The sequence below is a fragment of the Muscardinus avellanarius genome (genome assembly GCF_963383645.1).
Source record: "Muscardinus avellanarius genome assembly, chromosome: X".
Lineage (NCBI taxonomy): Eukaryota > Metazoa > Chordata > Mammalia > Rodentia > Gliridae > Muscardinus > Muscardinus avellanarius.
In genome coordinates this window covers 114,601,580-114,621,002 of record NC_137792.1, presented here as the reverse complement: position 1 = coordinate 114,621,002, position 19,423 = coordinate 114,601,580, and the positions used below count along the sequence as shown (strand labels likewise).

Sequence of the window (19,423 nt, the reverse complement as noted above, 5' to 3'; positions counted from 1 at the left end):
TATTACTCAAACATTTTCTGACCTCACATATAAAAGAATTGACAGCCATTTTGTGAAATATATTTGAAGGAACTTGGAAGAATCCCTTATCTCTCTTCTCTTCAGTGGCTAAAATTCCACCATTAACAATGTGTACATAGGTACAATGCCCCTGGGTTCAACCCCCAGCAACAGGAAGAGAAGGAGGAGGAGGAGGAGGAGGAGGAGGAGGAGGAGGAGGAGGAGGAGGAGGAGGGCCGTGGAGACTAATCATAAAACCATCACCAAATTCTTGAGAAGTAACAAAGTGCATTCTCGTTCATATCAATATTATGGGGTTTTTTCTTTTTGCAGTACTGGGGTTTGAACCCAAGAGTGCTTCTATGCCTTTTTTTTTTTTTTTTTTTTGCTGTACTTGGGATGGAACACAGGGGCATTCAACCTCTGAGCTACACCCCCTGCCCTATTTTTTATTCCTTATTTTGAAACAGGGTCTCACTGAGTTGCTGAGAGCCTCCATTACTAAGTAGCTGAGGCTGTCCATGAACTGTGATCCTCCAGTCTCAGCCTCCCGAATGCTGGGATTACAAAATATTTTATTTTGAGGTAAGACTTCAAACTCGTGATCCTCCTCCTGCCTCAACCTCCTGAGTAGGTTGGGGAATAGAGGCATGTGCCACCATACTCAATTCGTATCACCATTATTACTAATTATTGTGAGGTTTGGGGTTCTTTGGGGGAGTACTGGGATTGGACCCAGGGGTATTCTACCTGCAAGCTATACCCTCGCCACTTTTAATATTTTGCTTTGAAACAGGGTCTTATAAAGTTGCTGCAGGTCTTGCTAAGTAGCTGAGGCTGGCCTTGAACCTGTGATCCTCCTGTCTCAGCCTCCCAAGTACTGGGATCATAGGTATGTGCCATCACACATGGCAATTAGTATTAGTTCTGACTCCACATGAATTAGTTTGGTGTTCCAGTTTTACAGCTCTCAAGGATATCATAGATGACCAAGTCCAACCTGCTTCTTTTGCTAATAGGGGAACTCGGAACAAAGAGAGGAAGGGGCTTGCCCAAGTTTACACAGTGAATAGGAGAACTGACTGTGAAAACAAGATCTGGACTTTCAGCTGGGACCTCTTTATTGCCTCATGGTTAGCATTCAGAGCCCTGTCTGGGATCAGGTTTTACTCAAGAGAAAGTGATGGGAGAGGGAAGAGTGAGAAGAAAACAAGAGGGAGTGTGGAAAAAGAAACCAGTCTGCAATGTGAAGGAAGTTGAGGAAAGGAAAGGCTAGAACCAGACCTGATCAGCATTGCTAATGAAAACCTAGGCCTAGGTTTTCAGGAGCCTTTAAGGGTCCCTATGACTGGAACCAGAGCATAAATACCCAACAGTATACAGACTAAGAACTGATTTTGTACAACAGCAATTCTGAGCTTCATAACCCATTTTATTTATTTATTTTTGCGGGTCTGGGGATGGAACCCAGGGGCATTTGACCTCCAAGATATACCCCTGCCCTATTTTTTTATTCTTATTTTTGAAACAGGGTCTCACTAAGTTGTGAAGGGCCTCACTATGTAGCTGAGGCTGTCCACGAATCGCAATCCTCCAGGTCTCAGCCTCCCGAATGCTGGGATTACAAGCATGCGCCACTAAGCTTGGCTTCATAACCCATTTCAAAACACATTTGAAGGCTGGGTGTGGTAACACATGCTTGTAATCCCAGCATTCGGGAGGCTGAGACCGGAGGATCATGGTTCATGGAGGACAGTCTCAGTTACTTAGTGAGGCCCTCTGCAACTTAGTGAGACCCTGTTTCAAAATAAAGAATAAGGAATAGGGCTGGGGGTGTAGCTTGGAGGTCAAATGCCCCTGGGTTCCATCCCCAGACCCACAAACACACCAAACACACACACACACACACACACACACACACACACACACACATTTGAGCCAGGCATGGTGGCATACGCTTGTAATCCCAGCATTTGGGAAATTGAGACAGGAGGATCACGGTTCACAGACAGCCTCAGCTACTTATTGAGGCCCTTTGCAACTCAGTGAGACCCTGTTTCAAAATAAAGAATAGGGCTCGAGGAGTAGCTTGAAGGTTTATTCTTCATTTGGAAACAGGGTCTCTCTAAGTTGCAGAGTATCTTCACTAAGTAGCTGAGGCTTGTCACAAACCTGCAATCCTCCTGTCTCAGCCTCCCAAGTACTGGGATTACAAATGTGTGCCACCACGCCTGGCGGGCAGTTCGTGTTTTTGACTCAATGGTACACAATATAATAGCGACCTTCTTTCTCTCAGAAGGTAACACAGAAGACAATTAGTGCTAAAAGTTCTATTCCTGCCTTGATGACACATATCCAGATAGCTAAATTTTTCCCCTTCAATCCTCTTGATTGTGAGAGTATGCTCTACCTGAAGAACAGGAAATTGCACATTCCCCTTGAATGCAATGCCTCTCATGATCCTCGGCAAAGAGGGAGAATTTGAAAAGCTGTTACATCTGGGTTCCATTCACTTCTGAAAGATGGCTCCTCTACCACGAGTATTTAATCTCTCCATGCTGGATTTGAATTGCCACTCATTTGTTACCAAATAGATTATGTATGCATTTATCCATTTACGTAGTATTTAGTTCTGGGGATTGAACCCAGGGATGTTCTACCTCCAAGCAACAGCCATAGTTCTTATTTTTTTTAATTTTGAAACAGGGACATGCTAAATTTCTGAGACTCACCTCGAACCTGCCACTTTCCAATCTCCGCCTCAGAAGTACTGGGATTATAGACTTGCACCACTATGCTAGGATATGACATAGATATTTAAGTTTCTTAGTGCATTATGGTTTGTGCTTATTTATATTAATGAAGTACTTCTTTGTCCAAAACAAAAGAGAGAGGGAAGATTATAAAGTGGTAGTGTAGAGGACCTACTATGAGGCAAAAGAGACCAATTTTTTTTGTGTGTGTGTGTGGTACTGGAGATGGAACCCAAGGGCATTCTACCTCTGTGCTACATCCCCAGCCCTACTTTTTATTCTTTATTTTGAAACAAGGTCTCCCTGAGTTACAAAGGGCCTAAGTAGCTGAGGCTGGCCTTAGAACCCAGATCCCCCTGTCTCAGCCTCCCAAATGCTGGGATTACAAGTGTGCGCCACCACGCCTGGCTGAGACCAAATTTCAATAGATGATTCATCATTTACTGTCATCTTACCCCATCGCTCCCCTGTTTCCCACATTCATCTGAATTCATGAGACTCCTTTTCTGAGATGCAAACACCAACTGGAGAGAGGTATAAAAGCAATTGGGGGGGGGGGGAGAAGGTTAAGTCATTCCCACCTTAGTGTGAATCTGTTCAACCTGGCACTGTCTTGACAGGAGTTGCCGGATTGGCTCCACTCCTGGAAGAAGCAGTGCTTATTTAAGGGCTGGAGAGAAATGTTAGCGAGGCCAGGAGCCACAGAACAAACTGGTAGAGAGCACAAAGCTTGGGAAACCATATTAAAAATAAAGTGCAAGGGTATGGTGTTGGAGACAGATGGTGAACGAGGACATATGGGGATGTGAAACAAATGACCTTCGCCCCCATTTTGTCTGTGTGTGTGCACCTGGCCTAGAAAGCCATTAATGAAAAAGTTCCATTATTATTATTATTAGTAGTAGTAGTAGTATTTCCTTTTGCAGCACTGGGAAATGGAACCCAGGGGCTCTTCTACCTCCGGGCTACAGTCCCAGACCTATTTTATATTTTATTTAGAAACAGGGTCTCACTAAATTGCTGAGAGCCTCACTAAGTAGCTGAGGCTGGCTTCAAACCTGTGTGATCCTCCTGTCTCAGCCTCCCAAGCACTGAGATTACAAGTGTGCACCGCCAAGCCTGGCTGTTCTCTAATTTTTTTTTTTTTTTTTTTTTTTGGTGGTACTGGGGTTCCTGGAAGCCCTTCTACCTCTGTGCTACACTCCCAGACCTATTTTTTACTTTTTTATTTTTGGAAACAGGGTCTCTTAAGCCAGCTGGCTTCGAACCTGTGCGATCCTCCTGTCTCCGCCTCCCAAGCGCAGGGATTACAAGCGTGCGCCACAGCGCCCGGCTAGTTCTCTAATTTTTAATGTAGCATGAGGTTGATCATGTCGCTCATTTCAGAAAAGGATGTATTTGCTACCATTTCATGAGGAACAAACATGCCAATAATGCTTTCTCTGAAAACTAAGAGGCATGAACAAGCACGATGGATGGGAAGTTGCTGTGTGGCCACCCTGAGATAAACACCTGCACTAGTTACTGACCTGTCAGCCATTTAGCTCTATTCTGATATTAGAGGTCGATGCCCTGTGTGCCCAAGCTTTCTCCACGCCTCCCAGTTGTGGTTCTAGCATACTTCATCAAATCCTAGAATCAGATTCAAAATTCAAATAGATTAGTCTTGCACATCTTCTGGGGATTGTTTCTAAAACCCTCCATTGACTTCAAAATCCATGAATGCATCCTGGGTGTGGCGGCGCACGCTTGTAATCCTAGCACTCCGGAGGCTGACATAAGAGGATCGTGGTTCATGGCCAGCCTCAGCTACTTAGTGAGGCCCTGTTGAGATCCTGTTTCAAAAAATAAGGAATAAGCCGGGCGTGGTGGCGCACGCTTGTAATCCCCACGCTTGGGAGGCTGAGACAGGAGGATCGCACAGGTTCAAAGCCAGCCTCAGCTACTAAGTGAGGCTCTCAGCAACTTAGTGAGACCCTGTTTCCAAATAAAGTAGAAAATAGGTCTGGGAGTATAGCCCGGAGGTAGAAAGCCTCTGGGTGCTACCCCCAGTACCACCAAAAAAAAAAAGAAAGAAAGAAAGAAAGAAAGAAAGAAAGAAAGAAAGAAAGATAAGGCTGCAAGTGTAGCTCAGAGGTAGAATGCCCCTGGGTTCCATCCCCAGTACTAAAAACAAAATCCATGAATGCTCAGGGCAATTCTACCTCCGAGCTCCACCCCCAGCCCTATTTTTTATTCTTTATTTTGAAACCGGGTCTCACTGAGTTGCAAAGGGCCTCATTGAAAGTAGCTGAGGCTGGCCACGAACAGGGATCCTCCTGTCTCACCCTTCCAAATGCTGGGATTACAAGCATTCACCAACAGGCCCCGCCCCTCCTGTATATTTTAAATCATCTGTAGATGACTTACAATACTTAATACAATGGAAATATATTTAAACAGCTGTCATACCATATTATTTAGGAAATATAGACAGAAAAAATATCTGTAAAAGTTCAGTATAGATGCAGTTGTTTTCAAATCTTGACCTGGGGCTGGCTGCTTGAATCCATGGAAGCAGAACCCAGGGGAAAAAAAGACAGCTATAAATCACAGCCAAGTTGTAAAAATCAGGGGAAAAGGCAGTTAAGTTTTTATCATAGTCCTTGGAAAGTCATCTAGGGATTTTTCATCTGCCAACTCCACATCAGTCTTCAAATAACCTCAAAAGATAATGTAATTTGGATTCCAGAGCAAGTATCCTTTAACAAGTTCTTTCGTGAAGGATAGAGGAAAGACAAATGAGAGATGCCTTTCAGTGCCCACAAATACATAAAAGTAAGTAAATAAATTTTGGCCAAAGGATAACTGATAGATAATCCAGATATATTTTATTACATTTAATAAGCATTTGAAGTCAACTTTTAATTATAGCAGAATTACCTTTGCTTTTAAGTGTAAAATAAAGTCCATTTTATTTAATTATACATTATCTTTTTGATGGCTAAATTGTTTATGACCAAGTTGTTATTATTATCAAGTTATATCAGTGTAAAAATGGAAATTAACCAAAAGGAGGTGAAAATATGAAAAATTAAACACAACTAAATATGGAAATTATATAAAACAAAAATGATCTAATGATACATTTTATGTAAACTTGGTTAACATATTCCAATAAATGATTTGGTGCCATGACCCTAAATTTTCATAATCTTAAGATCTACAGGCACAAATAATAGTTCACATATAGTTACAAAAATGGAAAAGAAAGAATATTGAAGAAACAAAGATTATGCACAATTACTAATTTGATTTTACAATATAATCTAACCAAACTTAATCTAACTTAACCTAACATCATCTAACTGAACCTAATACTTTACAGATTCCAACTATAACCTTTTTTCAGAAGACAACATAATGCATGATTATTTTTAGGACTTTAGATCATGTGGAAAAATTAGTCCTGGTTTTGAGAATTCATTTTTACTATTGTTCTATTGTTTTCGGTTAGTTCTTAACCCAAACACAGATTCAGCAAGTTTTAAAGTCACATTATGCTTACAGATTTTTACTTTAAAATCATAGTATTTTTAGATCTATATAGCATCAAAAAGAAAAATAAAGATTAACAAGTTTCAAGAATTAACTTATTGTTTTCAAATTTTTACTTTTTCATTATTGTTTACTTTTCATTGTTTCATGGTTATGAATTTGTTAACCACTCCCTGGCACATGCTCAGCAAATCACAAGATGCATTGTTATGAGAAATTTTGCTTTAAAATTCTTGGCATTGTTATAATACTATATCATCTATATATTTTTAAACTGATTAATGAATATTTTTATTGTTACTCAGGGTTTTTAAATGTTTTATGTTTTTGTTATTGCTATTATATATGTATGTGAGGGTTTTTATTTCCCTTGTGTGTGATCTCAGCACAAATGTAGCATATTTTAAGCAACATTTTACTTAATATATCTTAATGTATTTAAATCCACTATCTAAAATTAGCAGGCTTTCAAGGATTATTTTGTTTATTGATGTTTTTATTATAAAGAATGTTTTTCTTCTTTGGTAGATTTTAAAATATTGTTTATAATTGCTCCTGAACTCGGTGTGAGGTCAGCAGCTTACTAGTTATATTTTGATTCAAAACATGATATAAAAGTTATAGATGTTTATAAATTTTAGATTCTGAAAAAATGCAAGTTACAAAATTTTCTTGTGCCTGTTTTGCTTGCTCTATAGGAGATTTTTCTTGTTTTATTTTAATTTTATGGGGTTTTTTCTCAACAAATTCCTGAGCTAGGCTCAAATTTAGCAGATTTCTATCTGAATTATGGATGAAAATTTTATACAGATAAAATAGTATTTTTAAATTCACAGAGTTTCAAAACTAAAATAGTAATGCAAGTGTTGTTTGCTTTGTCTTCTTAATGCAAGTGTTGTTTGTTTTGTCTTCTTTTTTTCTTTTCTAGTTTTCTATTTTTTTAATTTGTTTTGCTTTTATTTATTTACAAGTATTTTTTCAAATTGCTCCTGACCTGGGCACAAGTTCAGCTCACTGGCTACATTATGCTCCAAAATGTAATAGGAAAAAATAAGTATTTTAAAGTTACATATCTCTTCCCCCCCCACCACAAAAATGATTAATGCTAGTTTAATTTTTTTGTTGTTTTTTGTTCTATTTTTTTTTTCAATTTGCTCCCGACCTGGGCACAAATTTAGTAGCTTTCTGGCTACACTCTGCCCCAAACTCTAATATGGAGAATAAATATTTTATACAACCCAGTCTCCGAAAAGAGAAAGTTAATTGTAAGGTTTTAGAAAAAATGTTAGTGTCACTTAGTTTATTTTATTAACATTTTGTCATTTTATGTGATTTTCCGCTTTGCACCTGCCAGGCACATAGGTAGCAGCTTTCTGGCTTCTAAGTTTCACATGGAAATATTATTGTAGTATAAAAAAGAAATTTTTAAAAACTGACACTGTTAGTGATTATAAATGTGTAAATCCTGTTAATTGTCTATTTCTTCCCACTCATATTCACACAAACACAATTTGTTTTGTTTTGAAAATTGTTATAACAAATGTTACCAATTCTTTTAAATTCAACACATTTCTTAATAATAATATTAGGTTAAAATATGTTCTCATATTAAAATAAATTCAATGACAATTCAATGAGGAAAAATAAGACTAGCATATATCAGTAGTTATACAAACATTTTTAAATAATCCCTGAATTTGTTCTATATTTATAGGCCCAACCCAATTACCAAAATCACTGGAATGAAAATACCTTTTTAAAAGTTTATTCTAATCTCCATATCATTAAAGTCAAGGCCACTGGACACTTCTATAACATGATACAATGAAATTCTAACCCAGCAGAAGAGTCTGGTGATCTGTTTTGGTTGTTGTAATTAGACTTGACCTATAATTACTGAACAAAACAGCATATCACAATAAATGTTCAAACCAATGTATCTGGCTGTATTTGGTACATTGATCTATTTTCAGTATCATTAGCTTCAAATATTTTCTCTTATTTATAGTATAGGAAGAATCAAAGAAGAAACTGTATCTGGACCTGAAGACAATTTTTTGTACCTAGAAGGTGGATTCTAGCATTAACTCACCACCATTATTTGTAGTTTGATCACTACCTTCCTCTTGAATAGCTGGAAGGGGAGGCTTTGTGGTTAGAGGTGTTTCAGTCTTAAACAGGGACTCCATCCTGATGTGAGTATTGATGTAAAAGGACTTCTGAAAAGACTCAAGAGTGAAATAATAGATAAAAGGATCAAAGCAACAGTTGAGAGTTGCAAGGCACAGAGTGATTGGGTACATGATCTTGGCAAATCTTTCCAACAAGCAATTGGTAATGGCTTGAGAGCGAACTAACGCGTACAAGAAAAGAACAGAATTGTAGGGTACGAAGCATACCACAAAGACTGCCATGTGCACTGTGATCATCTTCAGCACTTTCTTCTTATTAGTCCCAATTTGAGACAGTGTGGCGGGCTTGCGAAGGGTCCTCAGCACCACAGAAGAACAAGAGACATTCAATATCAGAGGAATGATGAACCCAACTACTTCAATAAATATGGTGATCTTGGATAGGTAGGTCTTCCAGACACGTTTGGAGAAACCCTCAAAGCAGGTGGTGGTGGCATTGTTGACGTTAGTGGTGGAGAACAAAGAAGCTGAAATACCACCACTGAGGACTAAGATCCAGACTCCTGCACACACAATGGCAGAATTCCTCCTGGTCCTAATGGCACGAGATCGGAATGGATAGACAATGGCCAAGAAACGATCCACACTGATACAGGTGAGGAAAAGCATGCTCCCGTAAATGTTGGTGAGGAATGCAGTCCCAGAGATCTTGCAGAGAGTGTCACCAAAAGGCCAGTGGCGATTGAAGTTGTAAAATATTTTGAAAGGCAGGGTACAGACAAACAGCAAATCAGAGAGGGCCAGATTAGTGATGAAAATTGCAGTCTCGCTTCTCATTTTCATGCGGAAGCAGAAGACAAACAGAGAGGCACTGTTGGTTATCAGACCCAGGATAAATACAACACTGTAGACAGCACCATTTAGATTATACTTGAAGGAATCATCAATAATGCAAGTATTATTAGCAGTAGCATTGCCCAACCTGGGTCTGAGGCTTGAATTTAAATCTTGGAATTGGAAGTCAATGAATCTTCTGTCACCCATGGATTCTTTTTCAAAAGGCCTGCAAGCTGCAGGGGTTCACCACTCAGAGACTAGGAACTGGTAGGAAATATTTCCTCCTATGGGAGATAAGATAAAATGAAACATCAAATCTACCTTTCATCTATTTCTGCAGAGTAAAAGATATTCTGTCCATTCACATTGGAAGATAACATGCCCATTTCAGTACTTTTTGAGCACCTACCATAGGTTAAAAAGTAATACACGTGTATGTTGCAGAAGTAGCATATCACACTAAATACAATAAGCATATAACTATGGCATTGCAATGATTACGAATAAGGTATAGACTACTCAAGTATTCAAAAGGAAAAAGGAACACCTTGAAGCCAAAACAATGCTAATGCTTTAGAATTTGCATGCTACTTTTCAATTTCCAAAATCTTTTGAAAAGCCATGTTTTATTTGATTCCTCTAAAAACACCATAAGGCAAACAGAAGAAGAATTCTTTTGTCCTCTGACATATCTAGCAATGGGTTTTCACATGATTATATTTTTAAATGTAAAAAGCTGTTTTCTGGCCAGGCATGGTAGCACACGCTTATAATACCAGCATTCGGGAGGCTGAGACAGGAGGATCATGGTTCGCTGACAGCCTGCTATTTAGTGAGGCCCTTTGCAACACAGTGAGACCCTGTTTCAGAATAAAAAATAAAACAGAAGCCTGGGGGTATAGCTCAGAGGTAGAATGTCCCGGGGTTCCATCCCCAGTACTGCAATAATAATAATAATAATAATAAAAATAAATTTCCCAGGAAACATGTCAAAGGACCTCTGTCTATAATAGAGAAGGGTGGTGAAGGGGGAGACCTGTAAGAGATACAGAGGCCTGAAGCCACCTTAACCAGTGTTTGACTTGAGAGAAAAAAAGTTCACTCAGTGCAATTCATAGACAAAGAGATGGCCCTGGATAATATGGGATACAATGCAAAGGATTATTTTTTTTAAGTTTTCAAACTGGAAACTTGCTACCCTTGAATTCTCATCCAACAAACATTTTTGGAGTGCCTCCCCTAAGCCTAAAACTGAACTACGATCGTAGTCCTTCATGGTCATTTCTTTTCATAGACCTAGTTCAACTTTTTTAGAAGCAATCCCTGTCCATGTAAGGTTTAATAGGGGGAAAATGCCAAATAAGGAATAAATACAAATAAAAGGTAATGGTGGCACACACCTGTAATCCTATCACTTGGGACACTGAGACAGGAGAATCACAAGATCAAGGCCAGCCTTAGCAAGACTCTCAAGAAGGACTCTGCTTCCAAATAAAAAATTCAAACAGAGCTGGGGGTATTTATAGCTCAGAAGTAGAACGCCCCTAGGTTCAATTTTCAGTGTCAAAAAAGAGAGGGAGTAAGAAGTTAAATAGGAAAGTAGCAGAGAAAGAAAAACTGGAAAATTGAGAAAAAGAAAGAAGAGGAGGTAAGGAAAAAGGGAACAGTGTTGGAAAGAAGCAAATTCTGCCATCTAATTTGCATGCGGTCTTAGCAGAGATTTCCAGTTCACAGTTCCTACAATCCTATCTGTCTATCTTGCTTTCTCTTACTCTTTCCAGCAGATTTCTCAGTCAGAAGCATATTCTGCAATCACTGTGTTTAAGGTCATTGACATGGATCAGCAGAGACAGTAACAGCCTGGAAAAAAAAAATCCCAGTCAACTGTGCTCATACATCACTTTGTCTCACCAATGGAGTGGTAAGAGAAAAAGTGAATGACAAACTTCTCGACTGCTTCGGTTGTTTTGTTTACTATTTTCAACACTCCACTCACTACTCATTAGGCCAGAAGCTTTTTATACATTAAGACCATCATTCACATTCAAAAGGATGAATCTGCTTATCAAAAGAAATCATAGATACACAATCTAAAGAAATTATGGTGCTGGAAAGTCCTTAACATCAAATCCAGGCATTATTCACTATGATCGCTTGTACCTACATTAAGTACTTGTTAGAACACTTTTTGGTCAAATGCTTTCATCCAACTCTTTCTACCTCTGGCCAGGGTTCCTCCAGTCTGCCCACCTGTGATCTGTATACACAGAATGCTGCTATCTCATTGGCTATATGTTATTTTGTATTTGCCAAGGCAGTATACTCCAAGTAGGTGAGTTTTACCTTGTGTTTTTGACTCAGGATTTTTCAGTTTCCATCACTTCTTTCTTAATCTACATAATTTTAATTTACAAATAATAATTGTAGTTATGTTTATGGAACACAATATAAAGTTCCGATAGATGGGCACAACACAGGGTGACTAATCAAGCTACTCAAAAGATCGTTCCTCTCACTCCAATTTTATATCCCCTAGAACATATATATATATGCTCAGTACCCATAGCAGGCAGTTTGGAAACGTCTGACACTTCTGCTCTGCTGCTTTGAGTAATCAAATCTTGCAAGAAAAAAAGACCACAGACAGTACAGTCTCACTCCTAAAGAGAAGGCGTGGGAAAACTGCCACTGTGGCCCTATTCATAGTTCTCCTTTGCTTGAACACACCACCTTTGCTGTCTAGCACGGAGGGTGTGGTTCTAGGACCTAACGCAGCACTGGACGCAAGGAGTTCTATTTCTGCCTCAGACACTGGTTCACTATGTAACTTAGCCATACAGTTTCTCTTTCCTGTATAAACATTACCTCTGAGCCTCACAGCTAAGGCAAGGAAGATTCAACAGTGCTTGTGAGTAGCTTTATGAGCTTGCCAATGTTCAGCCTTACCTAACTACAAAGAAACATTATAGAAGCTGATTTTCTTCTCCCACCTCTGACACACTGGAAATTAATATCTGAACTTCATATTAGCAACACATCATTCTCTTAATGCCCCATACCCTAGAAAGTCCCCTTTGAATTCCAACCTTAACTACACCATTTATTCAGAACAATCCAGGAGAGTGCCCCAATGGAATATCTTTTTTTGTGTGTGGTACTGGGGGTGGAACCCAGTGTGGTTTTACCTCCGAGCTGCACTCCCAGCCCTATTTTTTATTCTTTTTTTTTTCCAAAGGGCCTCACTTAAGTAGCTGAGGCTGTCAGCGAACCACGATCCTCCTGTCTCAGCTTCCCAAATGCTGGGATTACAAGCATGCACCACCACGCGCAACTCCAGTGGAATATCTTCTATGGAGCTATAATTTTCATTTGTTTTCTCTCATATGCAGAAGTTAGGGAGTAATCAAGGCTTTTTAGACAATGAAGGAAACACATTCATTGACATTATGTACATATGTGAGAATACCAATGTCAATCTGAATATCATAAGTAGGGAAGGGAGAGTGGGGAGGGAGCCAGAGGGAAAACTCACCAAGTGATGTGTACATGTGTGTCACTATCACTGAATTACACTATAATTCACCAATAATAGTATTTTACAAACAAGACAGGTATTCTGTCCTTCAGTTCATTCAGAAGGAGAATTAATGATATAGAAGAAACAAGGTTTTTCTTTCTTTAGACTAAAGAAACTGAAGTTTCTAAACACCAAGTCTTGCTGAAGGGCTAACATGTGAAGCACTGAATGGAGGCAAAGGGCCAATGTTTGAATTTCTGATGAGATGAAGAAATTAAAAATAAAGAAGGGTGAAACTGTTAATCACTTTTCCAACAGCAAGCAGCATCAGGCTATTGTCTTGTAAAGACATTTGCAGCCAATTATATCAACAATTAATCACCTGAAGGGGTCAGCGGTAGGTAGAAGTATTTTCAGTGACAATGGACAGGAAGTTGGTCACCTGGAGGTTGATCAAAAAGAAATCTGACCCTTAATGATTTTTTTAACTTTGACCTACATATATGAAGTACATAGGAATGTCCACATTTTTTTCCTTTCCTGGTTTCTAATGATAACGAAATATACTACGTTTGGAGTCTTTCAGGGTCCTATAAGGGTGGATGAATATCTAAATCACTTCACCTCACAAAGTGCTAACATTTGAGATAATACACTGAAATCAAAGCCCTAATTCCAGGCACATACAACCAATACCCTAGAAAGACTGGCTTATTTTCGATCACCACAAAGTGCCGATTTCAGGAAGATGGAGCCTTGACAGCAAAATGTACTCAATTCCCTTGCTTTACTTCATTGTTAATGACCTTAGATTAAGTCACAGCTTCTGATCCCCAGATTAGTTCCTCTTTATACTCTGGTTAAAGCTTATGAAAGTTACACAGCAGTTTTCACAAAAAGTTGAAACCTACTGTGCCCTTGCCTATAAACACCTAACAGTAAGACAAACTAAAAAAAAAACACACAAATGCTGTGGAAAAATACAGCTTAAAACCATTCTGCTAGAACAATGGGCAACACGTCCTGACTGTTGATTCCCAAATGGATGGCTCCTAATGGAGAAGACTAACATAAATCTTCTAGTCCAACTCACAACCACACATCAGAATCATACACATAATTCTAATTGATACTCTAATGCACTGATTGATGTTTTATAATTTCAAAATACAGTGTAGCCTTATGATATTTTGTACAGAGGAAACCATAGGTGAATGTTTCACTCCAGAATGAAGCTGGAAAATCCATCTGTATTGACTTATTTTTGATGCAAGGAATATCACCTTTAAGATAGCTTATCTGTTTTGAGCATTGCTTTCAAAGAGAGTATTAAGGCTGTTTTTCACCCTCTTTTATTTGAAGAGAGCAAGAAATTGATAGAGGCCCCAATCTGATAGATCTTATCCTCAGGGACTATTTTATTTTTCTTCCTACCAAAAAGTACTCAAGTCTTCTGCTAACCCTTCACCTGATGACAGTCCAATCTTTGGGGAATAATGTGGTCTGATGCTCAATATGATGGGGCCAAAGATTGCATCAGACCTACTAATGTAGAATTTTCCCTGGTACTTAGTTATAGAGTAAGACAACTGCAAAGAAATTGCTCAACATAATATTATGAAATTGTCTAGAGTCTTGAGACCCAATATCTCATCGCAGCAAGGCCCCAGACCTTTTGGGACAGTTTTTGGGTGTTCCTAAAAGAGCTCATTTACAAATTCTGTCAGGCTCATACATGCCAACTAGGATTTGGCTTTATCCCATGTATCTGGGAAGACAAATCAGCAATCAATTTTAACACCAATTCATCTGATATACTTGGACACAGATCCTGATAATATGAATTAAAAACATGTCTCTTCATTCTAAAGATGTGTGTGTGTGTGTATATATATATATATATATATATATATATATATTCAACAACAAAATGGAGTTGAGCTAAGGAATTAATATTTGTCTACAGTAAAGTCATCTGGACTATAATAAACAACTACACTTCCATCCATTCTGGATCTTTGTATCATATGCTCTAATAATTTGCAAATATTTGTTACAAAAATAGTTGGAGACTAAAATATAAATTATAAAAAAGTTATTACAAGGAGAATGATACTCACCACATTAATTCAAAACAAATTCTGGCACCAATGTTTTATCCAAGACTTGGATACTGGATGAACTTTCTGGAGAGACTGTGATCAGGGATTTCCTCCAACGTGTGCTATAAAATAGATTTTGTCACAATAGTGTGCTAACAAGAATGATCCAATAAAATGTATACCAAGATCATATGGTAGACACAATTATTACATTATACACATCAGAGGAAATACGAGCCAACATAGGTTTCATTTTGTTTGTGTTACAAGGGATTGAATCCAGAGGCATTCTACCTCTGACCTATGCTCTCAGCCCTTTCTATGTCTAATTTTGAAACAGAGTCTCCCGAAGTTAGGGAGGGCCTTGCTAAGTTGTTGAGGCTGGCTTCAAATCTGCAATCCTCCTGTTTTAGCCTATCCAATACTGGGATTACAGGCATGTGCCACCACACCCATCTAAGCCAACATATTTTTAAATGATATTTAAATGCTTTGAATTTCATTAGAGCACAATTGTAGATAATACTTTATTTACCAAACCTGCCACTGCTGGGCCATATTGTGTTAGTGGCACTGACTGAAGCATAAAACCCACGAATTTATGTAACTTACAATTATTTAAAGATTACCAGGGAGAAAAGGCACAGATATAATTTCCCCACTTCAATACATTAAAAAATATCTAAACAAAGGAGACCTCCTTTTTGACCTGAGTCCATATTAGTTTGTTTGTTCATTTTCTCTTTTTCCCTGGCAACAATTGTTATGATGGACAGGGGCCTAACACCTGAACAACAGGTGACATCTCCACTATCTAGTCAACAACTTGAATTCCCAACCGATTTATTTCCCTCCTGAAATATAGTGATAGGAGAGGCTTCAATTACTGGATATTAGCACACTTACTGTGCCTTTATCAGGATGTCCCAAGCCTGCCTGATATAGTGTATTTATACTTCAAATCACAACTGTACACAAAATACTCATATGGAACCAGAAATATTCTGTGATGTAATTCTTACAAGTGGCACCTGCAACTTGACTAATGCCATATGCACCGTATTGTCACATCTTATTCACTTCTGAACAAAAGAAACCTAAACCTAAGACAAAGCATACTCTTAAGCAGTACTCCAATTCTTCTAAAATCATTTCTCTCTAATCAAAAATATCTAAATAAACAAAAAAATCATTAGACAATTTAAAATACATTGAGATCACCTTAATATTACGGAGAATTGATTTGCACACTCCTCCAGAGAGCAGTATTCCTGGAATGAAATGAATATTGTTTTAATGATTATCCTAAAGGAAGATGGCCACTAACATTTCTTTATTTTATAGATTTCATGGTTGATACAGACAACTCAATTAAACTAGGGAGTTCGAATATGCGGTAGTTTTCACATTTGGTATTAATTCAGTATAGCTGCACCCAGTCCCATCTCTAGCCACTGTGGGCGAGTGAGTCACAATCCCTTTCTGGACCTCAGTTTCTCATCTTTTTCTACCTTTTGCCCTGGCTGACCATGATTCAGTAGCTCTTCCTCCTTTTAGATACTTTCACCTATTTCCACCTGACACTGGGGAAAAAAAAAAAAAACATTTAATCCCCAGAAGTCTGTAATGACAGACCTTAATTTTTATTAAACCCAATGAAATGATTACTTTATTTGAGTATTGGAAGTAAATATGGTAATTAGTCTCAGAAGTTAAGAATCATGGAGCAAGTTGTCATTTATACCCTTAATGTGTGCTGAAAGCCCTGGTTCTCCTCACCTTCCCCCCTTCCTCTTCAGCAGACCTATCGACTCTGTCTAGGTCTCGATTCTTGACCTTCCCTACCTGATCACCTTGCTCCTCAAAATATGAGTTTAATAACATACTACAGAACATGATTACAGAAAATCAGTGGACTGCTCATTCTAAGCATTGTTCTGAGAATTCCTTATTTATCTACTCAAAGTGAGGCTGGATTCCCAGTGGTGGGTGGTCTTCTATCAAGCTCCCAATTTCCAGTACCAACATTCACAAATGCATTATAGGATTTTTCCCTCCCCCTTAAGAAGGCCAAAGCAGACTATATATGATGACAGGCAGACAAAAGGCAGCTACACAATTAGGCTCCGAGCAAATCACAGCAAGGGCAACAAATCTCACTGCATTTTCTCTCAAAGGGAATTGAATAGATCAAACTTTAGCTAGGCTTGGTCTGAGTGCTGCTGTAAAGCATCTTCCCAGTCCTCTCTTTAACTTATAGAGAGTACACATTCTGAAAGGCCGGCCTGATTGTCCCAACAGGGCTTTCATTGGCATTTCTGATTGGCAGGAGGAGCTTTAGAATAGAAGAGATGACATCAAGTTTATCAGCTGAACTCATCCTTCTTAGAAAGAGTGCACCTTTTCATCTGTGACAAAGCAAAGGGATTTACTATCTATTTTGATGGGTATGTTGTTTAGAATTTGATTCGGAAAAATAAGAGTGTTGCAAAGCCACTAGATAATTTGTCCAGAGAGTAAGTTATTATTTTTACCTTCCTGTTAGTTAAGAAAACAGAAAGATGGTACAATTTGGTAAGGTAGCAAAATGAATAACCCCTCCAAGTTCTGGAATAACCTTTGGATTTGTCTGGTCTTTTTCCATACAGAAATCAATCAAAGTAAATTACATTGCTATATTTCCTGAAACAAAGTAATTAAAAGACAGTATTTGTCCATTCATTAAGACTTTCTTACCAAAAATCTTAAAAATATTCAGGATTTCCAAGCAGAAAATTTTCAAGTTGCCACATCATTTCATTTGTATGGCAAACAGCAATTACTTTCACATATAATAGCAAATTCTATTTATTTCAAATTAGTTTTTCATTCAAACATGATTCATCCTTTATGGGCAAGTTCATGAATTATTCAAAACAGCAAATGTCACATTCTCCATAAATCAATTAAGCATCAAAGGCATGTCGGGTATAGTTTTACTAAAAGAAACCTCATCATAGTAGAAGCCACATTAGCTCACAATCGATTGTAAACCAAAGAAATATAAAGCTAGCCAAAAAAGTTTAAACTGTTCTACCCTGTGATTTTAAATCAGCTCTTTAGGACAACTGTGTTTACATGAAAGGACAGCCTGAAAATCCTGTCTCTCCCCGCAGAAACAATATTATTACCAAAACAATAGAAATTCTCGTTTTTTACCATTCAACACCACAATCTTCGAGATCGGCACTTCAGAATTGAAGTCGAATTTCTTGCCCCAAACATTCAAAGCATCAGTGTTTCGACTGAAGTTTGTTATACCATCCCCCACCCCAAACACCCAAATCAAATCTTTCTCAAAGACTTACCCCAAGAAAGAGTGTGCTAGATGAGAGAGTGTGCTCATGCCTGTAGACAATTAGTTAATAATCATGTAAACGGGCAACTCGCACTTTGGAAGTGCATATTTTTATCCATTATTTTTTTTACAGGGAAAGGTTAGTCCAGCCCAAAGTAGCAGACTCTGGGCTGCCTGCCGCAGCTTCTTACTGCAAACCGCTCATTCTGAAAATGTGAGCTTATTTACATTTATCTCTTTCCCTTTGTTAAGGACGGGCCCTCTTGAAAGCTGTAGCCGGCATGCCTTTAACAAACAGGACACAAGAAAAGGCCCAAAGTCCGGGCTGGAGCCGAGGGCCGGGGGAGCTCTTGGGGGTCTCAATAGGAAATGCTTTTCATTGGATAAGGAGGCATTATTAGGAGCCGAGATCCCGCCCAATCCCCTGTGCTCCACCGTTCCCTTAGTCACCAATCGCTGGACTGAAGAAGTTTTTCCTTAAAGAGCATTGCCCAGGAAAAGCAGTTTCACAGTCAAGAATTGGTGGCTTAAGTGCCACTTGACAATGTAAAACGTATCTTTCCTGACCAATTAATCGGCAGAGAAAGCTTGTGTGCCTCACTCTGCCGGGAGATCGCTACCCCCTTACAATTCTAATGAGGAGGAGGAGGAGGAGGAGGAGGAGGAGGAGGAGGAGGAGGAGGAGGAGGAGGAAGAGGAGGAGGAGGAGGAGGAGGAGGAGGAGGAGGAGGAGGAGGTGGAGGAGGAGGAGGAGACAAAATTCTCAATTGGGAAGAGTGTTTCAATTATAAGCAGACCGAGTGTGCTCATCATAATATGCTTATTATTGATAATCATAAGCACCGGGCAGGGAACAGACCAAAATGAAAGGTATCATCAATTCATTCTTACTAAGCTATGCACAATTAAACCTCCCACCACCTCAAAATAAAATGATAAATAAAATAAAATAACTCACATAAACCAGTGAAATGTCCTCAGATGGAGATGTGCTGGGGTCTCAGAATGCTAACCCCCACCTTCCAAGGACTATGGAGTATTCGGTGGCAAAAGGAGGGTCTACACTTCTCTTAAATAACTGCTTGGCAGGAAGTCTAATTATCATGAAAATTTCAGATGTTTGCTAAGAACCCAACTGTAATCTGCTCATCACAGAGTTATCTCCCACTGAATACCTCCTCTCACTCTAGGGTAATTGCCCTGGTCAC

The 19,423-nt window shown here is 38.7% G+C and overlaps 1 protein-coding gene across 1 annotated transcript; it reads right to left on the bottom strand.

Moving 5' to 3' along the window:
• Nucleotides 1-8,353: 8,353 nt before the first annotated feature.
• Nucleotides 8,354-9,466, bottom strand: LPAR4 (lysophosphatidic acid receptor 4; the record flags this gene model as incomplete). The annotated part of the gene is made up of 1 exon (XM_080719514.1): nucleotides 8,354-9,466. One exon carries the CDS (start codon nucleotides 9,464-9,466, stop codon nucleotides 8,354-8,356), a length of 1,113 nt encoding a protein of 370 aa, XP_080575640.1.
• Between the last annotated feature and the right edge of the window lie 9,957 nt (nucleotides 9,467-19,423).